Source organism: Lethenteron reissneri, chromosome 19, assembly GCF_015708825.2.
Source record: "Lethenteron reissneri isolate LAM-NWPU_2019-01 chromosome 19, ASM1570882v1, whole genome shotgun sequence".
Lineage (NCBI taxonomy): Eukaryota > Metazoa > Chordata > Hyperoartia > Petromyzontiformes > Petromyzontidae > Lethenteron > Lethenteron reissneri.
In genome coordinates this window covers 6,055,374-6,068,363 of record NC_083797.1, presented here as the reverse complement: position 1 = coordinate 6,068,363, position 12,990 = coordinate 6,055,374, and the positions used below count along the sequence as shown (strand labels likewise).

The 12,990-nt window shown below is 40.9% G+C and overlaps 1 protein-coding gene across 2 annotated transcripts in view; it reads right to left on the bottom strand.

The window, feature by feature from the left end:
- LOC133344199 (gamma-2-syntrophin-like) overlaps positions 1 to 12,990 on the bottom strand; it is a 152,887-nt gene that overhangs the window by 3,511 nt on the left and 136,386 nt on the right. Inside the window, exons 10-16 of one of the 2 annotated variants that reach the window (XM_061554238.1) lie at positions 11,184 to 11,314; positions 8,256 to 8,385; positions 7,500 to 7,538; positions 5,525 to 5,641; positions 4,836 to 4,907; positions 2,558 to 2,710; positions 33 to 125 (exon numbers count right to left, since the gene is read on the bottom strand). In XM_061554238.1, the coding sequence (XP_061410222.1) occupies positions 33 to 125; positions 2,558 to 2,710; positions 4,836 to 4,907; positions 5,525 to 5,641; positions 7,500 to 7,538; positions 8,256 to 8,385; positions 11,184 to 11,314 (735 nt within the window). The remainder of the gene's footprint in view (positions 1 to 32; positions 126 to 2,557; positions 2,711 to 4,835; positions 4,908 to 5,524; positions 5,642 to 7,499; positions 7,539 to 8,255; positions 8,386 to 11,183; positions 11,315 to 12,990) is intronic. The other variant, XM_061554239.1, reaches the window with a different exon arrangement.

Below are 12,990 nucleotides of genomic sequence, written 5' to 3'. Positions count from 1 at the left end.
TACATTATTTTGCGAACACCTTTAGAAGTCACCTTGGAGTTGGCTTCAAAACAAGCAAATCCCAGGTTGAAATCTACTGTGAGCCCAGTCGCGTGACCACGCCATACGCAGCTGTAGGTTTTGCTCTGAAAAGAAATGTTCATGCGCAAAATTCCCATTAAACTGTAATCTAATTTTCACAACGCAAGATCGATACGAATATCGCGAACAGATGTCGGAAGATATTTCTGGTGTAACATATAAACTGTAGGACAAATCAAAGTTAGGTTTGTAAAACGACCGTGAAAGTCTGCTATGCTTTTCACGAAGAGCCCACTTCTATTTACAACCTCATTAAGTCTACAAAGACGCAACATTTGTTTTTATAAAGAAAATGTGATGTGAGTACTAATGTAACCCAATGAAATATCTACATCTTTTTCCAAATGAGGATTGTAGATTGAATTATAATCGTTAACAGATATTGACATACGCTGTGTGTTTTTAAATGATTAGCTGCTAGTTAAATCAGATACGGACATCTCCATAACGTTAATTGTGGCGTCGTTTACATATCATTGCTGCCAAGGTTTCAGAAATGAATGTATGCAGGATGTGGTCAGAGGTTAATTGAATTGAGAATGCACATTTGAATTCTGTACACGGTTATTGAATATGAGAAATGGTGTTTCATTAATGCCAGTGTCAACATGGTGTGCAGGTGATTGAAATGCGTTATTAATTTAATAAGATAAAAATGTAAATTCTGCAGTGTTTAAGAGCAATTTAAAGTACGATTTTTTTATTTAGTAAAATGTTAAATGTTTCTTACCATTTTGGCCTCAAGTTATGCACTCGTGCATGAATAATGTATGCTTTATTTAATGAGCATTCCTTCAAGGACTGCTGCTTGGCATTCCGCCTTCTCTTGGCATTGGATTGAGTGCTACCAATTAATGTTGAAAAACCACAAATATTAGGACTGCACAAAAATCGTGTCCGGCGTAGTGCCCTCGTGCTTTTCACACTGCGTCAATCAAACCATGCACATTTGTTATTTGCGCCATTCTCACAGCGCAAGGCTAAGGCGAAGGTGCGATGCTTCACAGATGACTCCATTGTGAGTCGGCAGGAGTTTCACAGGAGGGGCGATGTTGCTATATGCAATAGTAATTTGCAAATCACTTTCAAATTTGTCAAATTTGGACCGTAACACTAGCGCTCATGGCCTACTATTTTTTCAAATCAAGTCACGTGATCTCTAATGTCTACTAAGGGGCAGATGGGGCATGTTTATGGTTAATGCAAGCACAGTATTCACCAGGGTGGCCGCTGGTTGTGATTTGCGAACTTCTGCAACAAGCGGCAAACATGCTCCTACTGCTTGGTCATGTCACCACTGGTGTAAATGTGTCATGTCTAGCCAACGAAGAGAATGATATAACATGAAATGTAGCTAACATTCGTGCTGCATTAAGGTTTGTTAGTATTCACCAAGAGTTTCCCGTTGTCTCACTCTCGCCAGCATTTTATGTGGCCAGGATTGCAACTAGCAAATGCCCACTACTCGTGAGCCGAATGAAAACAGGGTAATCTATTTGAAGAGCAATATGACACCTCTGGAACATTGACTGTTGTGATGATAATTAACCACTCACTTGCAGACATTCAATAGCTGCAACATAGTGTCTGTAATGACTTTAGATTGCACCGATTACGCGAAGTGTATACTTTGAGTACTTTTGCAGTGCTTGAATATATTTTACTAGAATCATCACCGATAAAATTGGTCTGTAATTACATACACCGTGATTTTGCCAGTATGTGAGTATGCAAACATATAATACAAATGCTTTGTTTTGTTACAATCAAAACTATTGTGAGATGTTTATTTTAATTGTACGGCAAACATTTCCACACTCTAGTAAATTGTGCGGTACAAAGCACGCAAATTGTATCTGTTATCTGGGCGAAAACGCAATTGGAAGTCTAGCATATAATGGTGTGCTTCATTTTTCGATTTAAAGCTTTCGTGACTGCAGGGATTCATCTTCTTGGTTCTTTCGGTAAAGTTACCGAAAGAACCAAGAAGGTGTGCTTCATGTTAAATTCTGCAACGTGTCGAGAATGGGAATGTAAACTGCACATAATATTTCTAGATTTGAAGCTTTCGTGACTGCAAGGATTCATACTCTTAGTTCTTTCGGTAAAGTCACGTAGGTAAAAAATAAATAAAAAAATAAATACATTAATTAAACAAATAAATAAAACATTATTTTATTTTTTTACCTACGTGACTTTACCGAAAGAACTAAGAGTATGCACATAATATACTCCATGAGAATGCCCATATTGATCAAAAGTCCCCTCCAGCATGTTCCACTCGAGGCAAGTGTACACTGCATCCGTTCGATCTGCAACCGAGGCAACGCGCTTGTTAAATAACCGGGTTTATTGCCGATTCGAATGTTTTGAAGTTTGATGAGCACGGTCGGAAGGTACGAGGGGAGCCGATCTTGAGCGACCGTCACCTAGGGGAGCAGAAGCGCGGAGGACCACATTGCGTGTGCTAGCGTACCCCGACTCGCTGCACCTCGGAGAACTGCGCCTGCTGATACGCCTTCTCCCAGAGTGCGATGTCGCCCGCCAGCTCCGTGCTGAAGTAGTGGCTGTCACCCGTGCCAGTCAGCACGCTGAAACAGCACGGCCTCATGTCGCGCAGGTCAACCTCCTGGGGAAGCCTGCGCGTGAGTGCCTCCGACTGCCGCCGCTCATTCGCAGCCAAGTAAACCGAGCCACAAAATAGCGAACAACGCGGCAAGCCTTGCGTGCTTGCTTGCGTGCTTGCGTGCTTGCTTGCTTGCTTACGACCGTGCAAATCTTTCGGTCGTTTTTTAACCCACTCCCCGTGATCCAATCGAGCTGACATTTTGCACACAGACTCGTTGTGCGTGACAATAAATTTTCGTGTAAAATTTTTCCAAAATTTTTCCAAAATTTTACACTGTTTAGGGACATTTTTTTAAATATTTAATTACCAATTGCTTAATGCTGGCAGACAATCATCTGACCCATAGGTGGTAGCCATCTCAAGCCAGAGGACGAGAGGACTCTAGCCGCCACGCATATAAAGGATTTGGAGTGAAAAACTTTGTTTTTACGGGTTAATTTTTTTCGCAGCGTTTGGCGCACTATTGTTGCGTCGTGCATTTCTTTTTGCCGGCTCATGGAATGGACGCAACAGTTGGGGCAGACCCACAGACAAAGATGCGATGCTGCTTCAAATCAAATACATGATTTGTTAATCTTCTACTATTAGCAATAGGTCACAGTGGCCTTGTTGTGCATTTGACACTGGCCTCCAACCAGCTCACAGCTATAATTTATTTTAGCACGACGAGCGTGCGGTCTGCCAATAATAATCAAAATACACTTTAAAACAATTACACAGAAATCAATTCAGACATTAGCAGTAATATATTCCATTGTTACAGGATATTGGCTTAAAATGATACATTGTCTGTGAAAGGCCTTCATCAAAATTAAAAAAATATATGAAAAATGGTTAAACGTTTACATTATGGAATATTGCTTTGCAGAATTCCCACGAAACACTTATGTGGTTATACGTGTTAACCTCTGCTTTGTTTTAAAAGGTTAAATTAAGGGTGCAACTCTGCAATGCGTTGCAATCTATAGCTCATGTGACTGCTGGTGGAAGGGCCTCGCCTAGAGGAAGCTCAAAAGAGCCCTCGAGATCTATTTTGTCCTGCTCTTCCACAATGGTCAGACGCCTTAGAAGAGGTGGTAGTACCTACACTTTAACCCACCACACGTGACTTGCTGATCAACTGCCCGTGTTGTGTTCCTATTTATACTGTGGGTAGACAACCGAGCATGAAACATTGTTGACAAATGATACCATATGCTCAATAGTGCAGTAATTTTATTGAAATTGAGAATTCGCTATTACATTTTGATTTAAAGCTTTCGTGACTGCAGGGATTCATATTCTTGGTTCTTTCGGTAAAGTAGAAGGGAAACGATAAAATAATAAAATAATAATACAAATGTTTCCCTTCTACGTGACTTTACCGAAAGAGCCAAGAATGCGCTATTACATATTAACATGTAGATGTATCGTCTAATGACAGATGACAATGTTAATTTCGATAGAACATCAAGAAAGTATCCATAATAGAGGTTTTTGGGTTAGATTGCTTAAATATAAATGTGCTCTTAAACCCGCCACCCGAAAACCTCTATTATTGATAATATTGGTCGCGAAAGCTTACGTGTTAAACATGCACATCATATATGTCCATCGTAACCTTGAACTATGACCACCAAGGCTTGGAAATCAATTACGGGTGAAGATACTGTGTTCATTGACCATCGTTGAAAATGCAGTCAATATCGGTCCCACTGATGGCAGGAAAATAGAAATGGATATATGAGTATATGCTCACACCGATCACCTTTGATGGAGAACTACAATTGATTTATTGCATCCATTAATCGATGCTCAGAACAATCAATCGTAATGCGCTATTACATTATTTATTAAATACATTTACAACATTGTGTGCACTGAGATAGGATATAAATTGCGCATTCGATTGCCATGTTAAAACACATATATATATTTGTACTTCAGACTCTGAATCTATCCTGGAGCTATGAAGCCCTTTTTCCACTGATATCCAGTAAGGGCCGGTCAGAAAGGTACAACAAACAATACAAAACACGACGGCATTGCAAAGTATACAGGAAAGGTAATGAAATAACGAAAAATAAATAAAATTAAGTATGTAAAAAAAATGCTGAACTGTGCAACACCTGCAGCTGTTACGCACCTTGTGGGTTTTCAGAAACGTTTCGCACAGATCGTACATTTTCTCTCCTCTCGCCCAGTCACATAAGCTGAGCTGCGTTGACACGAAAAAAATAAGATGTCAACACTTTGGCCAAAATAACATGAGGTTAAATGATTACTCCGTACATTTCCAGCACCTCCCTCCCCATCCCTCCCCAAATATTTAAACTCTGCCACGTAGTAGATTATTTAAACAGTTCTTAATGGATGTTGCTTTCTACGCTTGTGCGGACTACTCAAAACATCACACTTCGTTACAGGTCAAGAAATGGAATGAAGGCAAAAGCATTTCAAACATTAAGTTGTATCTCACATTTTTTTTCCCCACCAGCTTCAGAAGCACAATTTCTCTATCATGGAGTAATGCTCTTGTGGATGCCTCATTTATCTGATTTGTCAATTCGATGAATGATGTATTGTGCTGCTTTCTTTGGTGCTTGCGCAGTTAGTTCATCTGGGATCCCTTGATCTGTCCATTACATCTTTTTTTTTACGGCAGGCCTCGTAAATCTTTCTGTAATGATTTCTCTGATGGCTCAGTGGATGGAGGAGCTCATTTTTGTTAGCCCATGACCGTCCATTCATTATTATGTCCTGCCAACACAGGGGAGGGAGGTGGTGGTGGTGAAGCTGTCCTGTTTATAGGATAGACAAGGTGGTGCCACTTACCGGGGGTCCCGAGAACAGATAAATGTTGGGGCCTCTCAGGGCCAAGAAACGTGACTGGTAGTGCTGGCCAAATTCTGCATCCTGAATTTTCTCCTCCACCCAGCCCATGTGCACAATCTAAAGTAGAATCGGACATGCCTCCAATTAGGTATCGAACCGCACATACCTATGTGACGCCGATTAGTAAGGTTGGCTACATGTGGAGCGAAATAAGTTCAACATACGTACGTAGTCCACATTATCACGCGGTTTCAGAAAATATTGTGCAATGCATCTTTGCATATAAATGACATAGGTAGCTTCTGTGACTTTGTTTTTGTAAATTTATGTTATAGGAAATGACAAAGATTTGCGCAGGCTGTGAACGTATAAAATTCATTGCCAGCAATTTCATTTTTTACTCTTTCATGTTGATAAGGAAAATTGCATCTGAGAATAACTCCGTTGTTTGAGTTGAATTAAATTTAAAAGTATGGTTGCAAGAAAATTATTTAGCCCAGAGGGGAAGATTCTTAACTTTCAAATCAATTTTTTATAAATATAAAACGTACAGTTAACCCTCCTTTGTTGTTTTAATGAACTTACCCTATAATTGGAACCTATAGGGAAATGTTATAAACTTGCTAAGGCATTCACTTTACAATTAAAAAAGATTTTCACCATGCCTTTTAAAGGTCATAAAACGTTTGCGCGTGTGTAATAAGTATGTTTTGGCCGTAGTGGTGGATTTTGTGTTAAATTTAGATTTGAGCACTGTCTGGGAATGGAATCGGTGAATGTAGTCACTTGCATACATTTTATGTAAATACTTTATTTATGTTCATAACACTAAGTGCTTTGCTCTGACTTCAACATTGTTTTAATGGAGGGCCACATTTCAGTTGACTGTAAATCATGGTGCAGGTGTACATCATGTTGGACGTGACTTGATTTGCCAAAGCAAGGACGTTTGATTGTATAAATGCATTGGAAAGAGTAAGTTCAAGAGTAAGTGAAACTAACATGTGTTTGAGTTTGATATGTTCCACGAAATATTCAATCAGTTTATTTACAATTTTCTGACTCTTCAAATTGTTATAATCTGCACATCAATGATCGTATAAGGTTAAAAGGTCCATTCAAAACTGTTGATAATTTAACTTTGTATGACGCCGGACTTTCCAGCCACCTCACTGCATAGTGCAATTTAGAAACATTACCTACCCAACTCTCTCTCTCTCTGCTTTGCAGAAGTACAATTTAGCAAAATATTATCCTCCTGTATATATATATTTTTAATATATGGCAGTGTTAATAATGGTGATGTTTTTATTGGCCGCAATTCAATCAAACCATATAGGCGAGTAAACACCCCCGCCTCTCTGTTCTGTCCGTCTACCTCCTGCTTACCTCACAGCCCATCATGGTTTGGAAGTTTCACGAATCTGCATTGATCTACCAACCCTTGCAGTTGTGAGCTACTTCTTCTCGCCAAATATGTAAAAGGTACAACTGATGTTCAGTATTCAGGCATCTGTTAAAGGTGTCTCTTTCGAGAAAATGGGCAAGTATGGTTAGAGGAGGCCAAAATACCCTCAAGCGGGACACTCTAGAATTTGCTCTCATGACACTTTTAAGGGACTAAAACATATTATACATTTCCAATTTATAGATGTTATTTTGCGTTAAACTTGTAATTCAAAGGCTTGCTTTGGATTGTAAAATTTACGTCTATCTAGTAAAGGCTTCATTAGTCGAATATATGGAAATAAATTGAATGTTTTATGTTATGAGTACTGAAATTCAGTGACTAATGTTTAGTATGACTGGGGAGCAGTGATAATAATGTAATATATTTGCCATTATCTCATCTTTTCCACTGTCCTAAAACATGTGTTCCACCTACAAGGCAAGGCACTTTTATTATAAGTTATTTAAATTGTTTTTTTTAATAAGTACAACAATAATTATAGTATAAACAATTTCAAAGACTTACCTGCTCATATAGTGATAGATTTTTATTGGTCATCCTAATCTGAAACAAAATATAATAACCATGTTTAATGCGAAGCGTTGGAATAATGTAACAAATATTCTTTGGTTCTTTCGGTAAAGTCACGTAGATAGAAAATGTTTAATACAAAATTCAGTGAATAAAAAAACCAAGAATATGTCGACATCATAGACTGCCAATACGCTCACGAGCTTACAAACCAGCCTACAGTCTACATTATAGACTGCCAGTCCACTCACCAAGCTTAATTACCAGGCTACAGTCTACATTATAGAATGCCAATACACAAACTCCGATTAAGAACCAGGCTACAGTCTACACTAATGGTTATTTATTATTTATTATTTTCATTCACTTTCTTTTTTCATTATTCTAATACTATCTACGTGACTTTACTGAAAGAACCAAAGAATTGCTGCAGTGACGAAATTTTTAAGTGAAAATGTAACAAATGTTTGAATGTGTGCATATTTGTTTTTATTCTACTCTGTGGCGCATCATTCAAGGGAGTCATGTTTCCACCAAGAAGCAATCCATTTAACGGAGCTTATAACATATTCTCGGGTTTGATAAGCCTTGTAATCTTAATGTAGTACGTAATGTATTCCAGTCACATAGTCTAATCATGTGCCTTTGTGCAATGTGTGTGCCTGCGTTCCCCTTCGCATGGTAAATCTAGCAGTAGCCTCTATTGCAGCCACAAGGCACGGGAAATAGCATTCGGCCAAAAACACTTACATGCTGCAGAATGAGGTCACCTATTGCAGTGGAAATGGATCTCAGCCAGTCGGCACACTCCTGTATGGAGTAGCATTGCAGAACCCCAGAGCTGATGCCATCCATAGCTATGACTTCAAAAGCATTGGGTCTGCAGAACAGAGAAGATGTTACACAAATTATTTCAAGTGTAATGAGCAACTAACTCTACACTGATATTGCAATGCGCGACACGGTTTTTTTTCGCCAAGAAAGCCAATGGTTGGCACACACGCGTTTTTAATTACAGCCCACTTGTCAGTCCATTGCTGGATGAAAGCCTCCCTATGCTGTGTCGGTCATGGAGGATGATTGACCAGCGAGGGCTGGCGAAGTGGGAGATCCAGGAACAGTTCAGATATCACTCACCACTGACGTTCGCTGTAGGCAGGTTTCGTAGCGCAGTGCACTAACCACAGTGCCATTGCCTCCACCCGTTGCCATCCGCTAAGCTGATACATTACCGAATTGATATTTTCTGAACTATTAACATGAAGTGACTTGAGTTTCCATGAGTTTGAGGTCTATGCCTCATTGTGCTTTATTCCGTTTGTGTCTTTCCCTCTGTCGTTTGTTGACAGGATGTCAGTCGACTGCATTCACGCTGATATTTATAAATGATTGAACGTAGCTCTTAAATGTCAAGTTTTACTTTTAAATGATCGCAAGCGAACGCGGACTATAAAATATACGACTGGCACCTCTCAATCTTGATTTGAAGCTTTCGTGACTGCAGGAAACCATACTCTTTGGTTCTTTCGCTAAAGTCACGTAGGCAGCAGTTTTTAAATCCTTTATATTAAGTTCGCTTACTTGCTTGCTTGCTTGCGTGCTTGCGTGCTTGCTTGCTTGCTTACGACCGTGCAAATATTTCGGTCGTTTTTTAACCCACTTCCCGTGATCCAATCGAGCTGACATTTTGCACACAGACTCGTTGTGCGAGACAATTAATGTTCGTGAAATTTTTTTCTCCAAAATTTTACACTGTTTAGGGAAAACAAATTCAATATTTAATTACCAATTGCTTAATACTGGCAGACAATCATCTGACCCATAGGTGGCAGCCATCTCAAGCCAGAGGACGAGAGGACTCTAGCCGCCACGCATATAAAGGATTTATAGTGAAAAACTTTGTTTTTACGGGTTATACTTGTTTTCTTGCTGTGGTTGTCCCACCTGATGACGATTGCTTGTGTTATGATCGAAACGTCGTGATCTATTATTTTTCTACCTACGTGACTTTACCGAAAGAACCAAAGAGTATGGCACCTCTCATTCTAAAAAATGTCTATTTAAAATTCTGAAGTATTGTACACGAAGATTTATACCACCTTTTATAGTTCTTTCCCAAATAAAGCTGCCTTACCTTAATCCCACCTACCTAGTTGTATTGTTGTATTTTATGTAACGAGGGTACACACGGTTGTTCTCTGAAGTCTTCAGAAGTTTCTCTGTGATGCTAGAAGAGTTAGACAATTTTGGTACTGTGGGTTTTTTTTCCACATCACACACTCATCCATAAAGATAACAACAATTTTAATAGTCAAGTCAATTTATTTTTCGTTCACATATGGCAGCTTTCTGGCACAAATATTACACCCAAAGCACCATCACATAATTAAACATAATAAAATAAACTATTATTTTCAGTAAAAAAAAATTTAAAAGCAAGTTGTGACTAACACTGCAATTTAATTAGCCATAAGAGCCTCTATGATTCGTAACATTTTATTTAATGAAGTTGCTGCATTTGAATGTTTGGCCAATGGCATTGCTGAGTGTTTTTGGTTTGTGTAGAAGGGAACCAGAGAATCGACAGAAACCCCAAGATCCATACAAGAAAGGGACAGTCAGCACTGCAGTTTCCTGACATTTATGCAGCCCACGCCTACAACACCTGGTAAGCCCTGACAGTCACCCATCTAAGTACTAAAATAAACAACAACAATAATAATTGACGGCCGTTTGCCAACCCCACTGCTAAAAAATGTTTTAAAAACCTCCCCACACCGTTATAGTCCTCGGAGTTGTATCACGTCACTAATATTATCCGTGGCCGAGAATTAAACTCAGATCGTCCTGGTTACGGTGCAGTATGTTAACCACTGCACCACCGCTCCATGCCACGTAAGCACTAATCATGCTCCCCAGGCCCTCTGTTCCACCATTGCACCATCGGTGGCCACTTTATTACCCACTCCGCCCCCACCCTCTGGTACCACCTCCCCATGGCAACTCCACCTGGGTCCCCCCTCTCTCTCTTTGCTTCAAAGTCTTCTTTTCAAAAACTTTCTCTTCAAAAAACCCTATTAATTCCTTGCTTTCTCCCCAACACCCCCACTTTTCATATGCAAAGCTGCACTGTCAAACGTGTGTTAGGTTGTGGGTGCTTTACAAACATGAGTCGCTGTTGCTCGGATTTCAAGATCCGATGAAACCAGGTTGCACTATGGGATGAATTGGGTGGAGATGCGTTGCTGGAAAACAGGCAGACATGCACGCGTCTGTGTGTGTGCATGCGGTAGGGTAGCGGTGCTCGCTAGCAGCACTTGCCCCAACCGTCTGTGAAGGCTATACGGGGGATCTTTGCCTTAGAAGCGGCTATTGCGCTGCGCTATGAACTCGACGATTCCCGAGTACGATTCGTGCTCACGGCCAACACCCAGTGACGATTATCTGAGCCGGTCATGGGCCACCCGTAGGTCGACTCAGCCTCAAATGAATACCTGGCGCGGTGTGTAAACATCGCCACGAGGGAGACAAAGGCGGCCCGGCGTGGTGCTGTCCACCCACCAGCCTCGTGTGCCGTGCCAACCTTCATAGGTGCTCGCTCACAGCACTTGCCCCAGCAGCCTGCTAAGGTAATATGTGAGAGGGGGGGGGGTGGGGGTCTCTTTGTGCTCGACTCACCTGAGCTGGTCCGAGCCCGGCGTGTAGAGGGATATCCTGGCCAGCAGCAGGGGAATCGCCAGGGAGTCGCACCAGCGCTTCTCCCAGCGAGGGGTGGCCGACACGGGGGAGGATGGGGATGATGGGGTCTGCTTACAGGGCCATCACACGGGGACGTGCTTGCAATGGAGCCACTGGCTGTAAGCCTTGACTCTCCCCCCCCTCTCCCCACCAAGAACGCCAAGTCGGTCCGTTCGTCACCATCAACCAAGATCGATTCACTGCTGGATGAAGGCCCTCCCGCAAGATGTGGCCATCGTCGACGGTTTTTGCGATGTAACAATCCACCTAGCACCTGTGCACGAGCTGATTTCATCACTCCATCTCCACGGAGGATGTTTTGCAGCCCTTACAATGCTCTGAGTTGTACTCTTTTTTTTGTTAATAAAGTGAGCGTTGTTTAAAGTTCTAAATTGCATGTGAATACATTTTCTTTCTAGTTCAAGAGTTTATACATATCTTTAAATTGCCTAATCAATTATTAATTGTTATTGTAATGAATAACGCCCTTAAATTATTTAAACATCTAAAACTTCCCGGCAAAACTTTTTTTGTTGGCCAACCATTATTGAATTTCGTGGATGCGACTACATTTTCTTTTTTACCAATTAATCGCCAAGATTTACCGGCAAGGGCAGAGAGCAAGTCTGACAGGGAACGACTCCCGAGTTAGAAAGTTAAACGCTGCCGTAAGCAGCGACGCGGTTTGTCGATTGACCCCGAGCGCTCTGCGGCATCGAGACAGATTATATGTTTGTTCCCTCTCGAACACATTTTTATTTTGTACCATCGTAATTAGATCCACCTGAAATAAGTGTCAATGCCAATTTATTGATGCTCTTTTTAGGGTAACTGATGGTGACTGGGCTATGACCGTGGACGAATGCGCTGCGTCGGAGGACCATTTCACTCAGCAGTAACCTCCAGAGGTGTTACCTCGCCGCTCCAGCAATGACATTAACTTCAGGAATCACGCAGTTGCACGATAAATAGTTTGCTTTGTTTACCCTCAGGACATCACCAGCGGAGTCGATTCAACGCTACACCGTACACTTATATAAAAAAAAAAACGCTTCGTAGGAACCACAGCCCCGATTAGTGTTCTATGAAGTTCATAAGTTCAGCTATTATTGCTTTTACCACGAAGCAGATACATTCACGTGGAAGCAAGGGGTGAAATAGAAAATAAAAAATACGCGCAGCCGAATGGTTTTGTGATCACGCATTTGCTCCTGACACCAGCGTTAGCCGATCGACCTCTTGGTTTATTTTTGCCAATGCATCACAAGGGTATCGCGTGGCTCGGAGGACATTAGGGCCCAATGTTCCCATCTGGCCACTCAATAATGCAAGACACCTGGCAATGGATACAATTGCTTACATTCCAAAATGTAACCACTGGAACACAAGGCAGAGGTACTCATTATAAACTTGCTGCACAACTGTTTAATTGAAGGGACATTTTGGACGGAAACTAACGGATAAATAACAGCGCGATATAAATTCGCGAATTTTTGTTATTCATAATAAAGGGTTTTTTTGGCGTTAGATCGCGTTATTTATAAATGTGTCGTAACCCTCCACCACCCGACACGGCCAAACAGTAAAAAATGTGTCACGTTTACCAAAGACAAATAGTTAACTACTTTAGCCGACCTGTGTGTTGAAGAGTAAATCAACATCATTTACAATTTTGAGTACGACGTTTCGCTGGCAATTACATACTTTGAAAATGAAATGAGTATCTGACAAAGGATTAGAGTTTCAA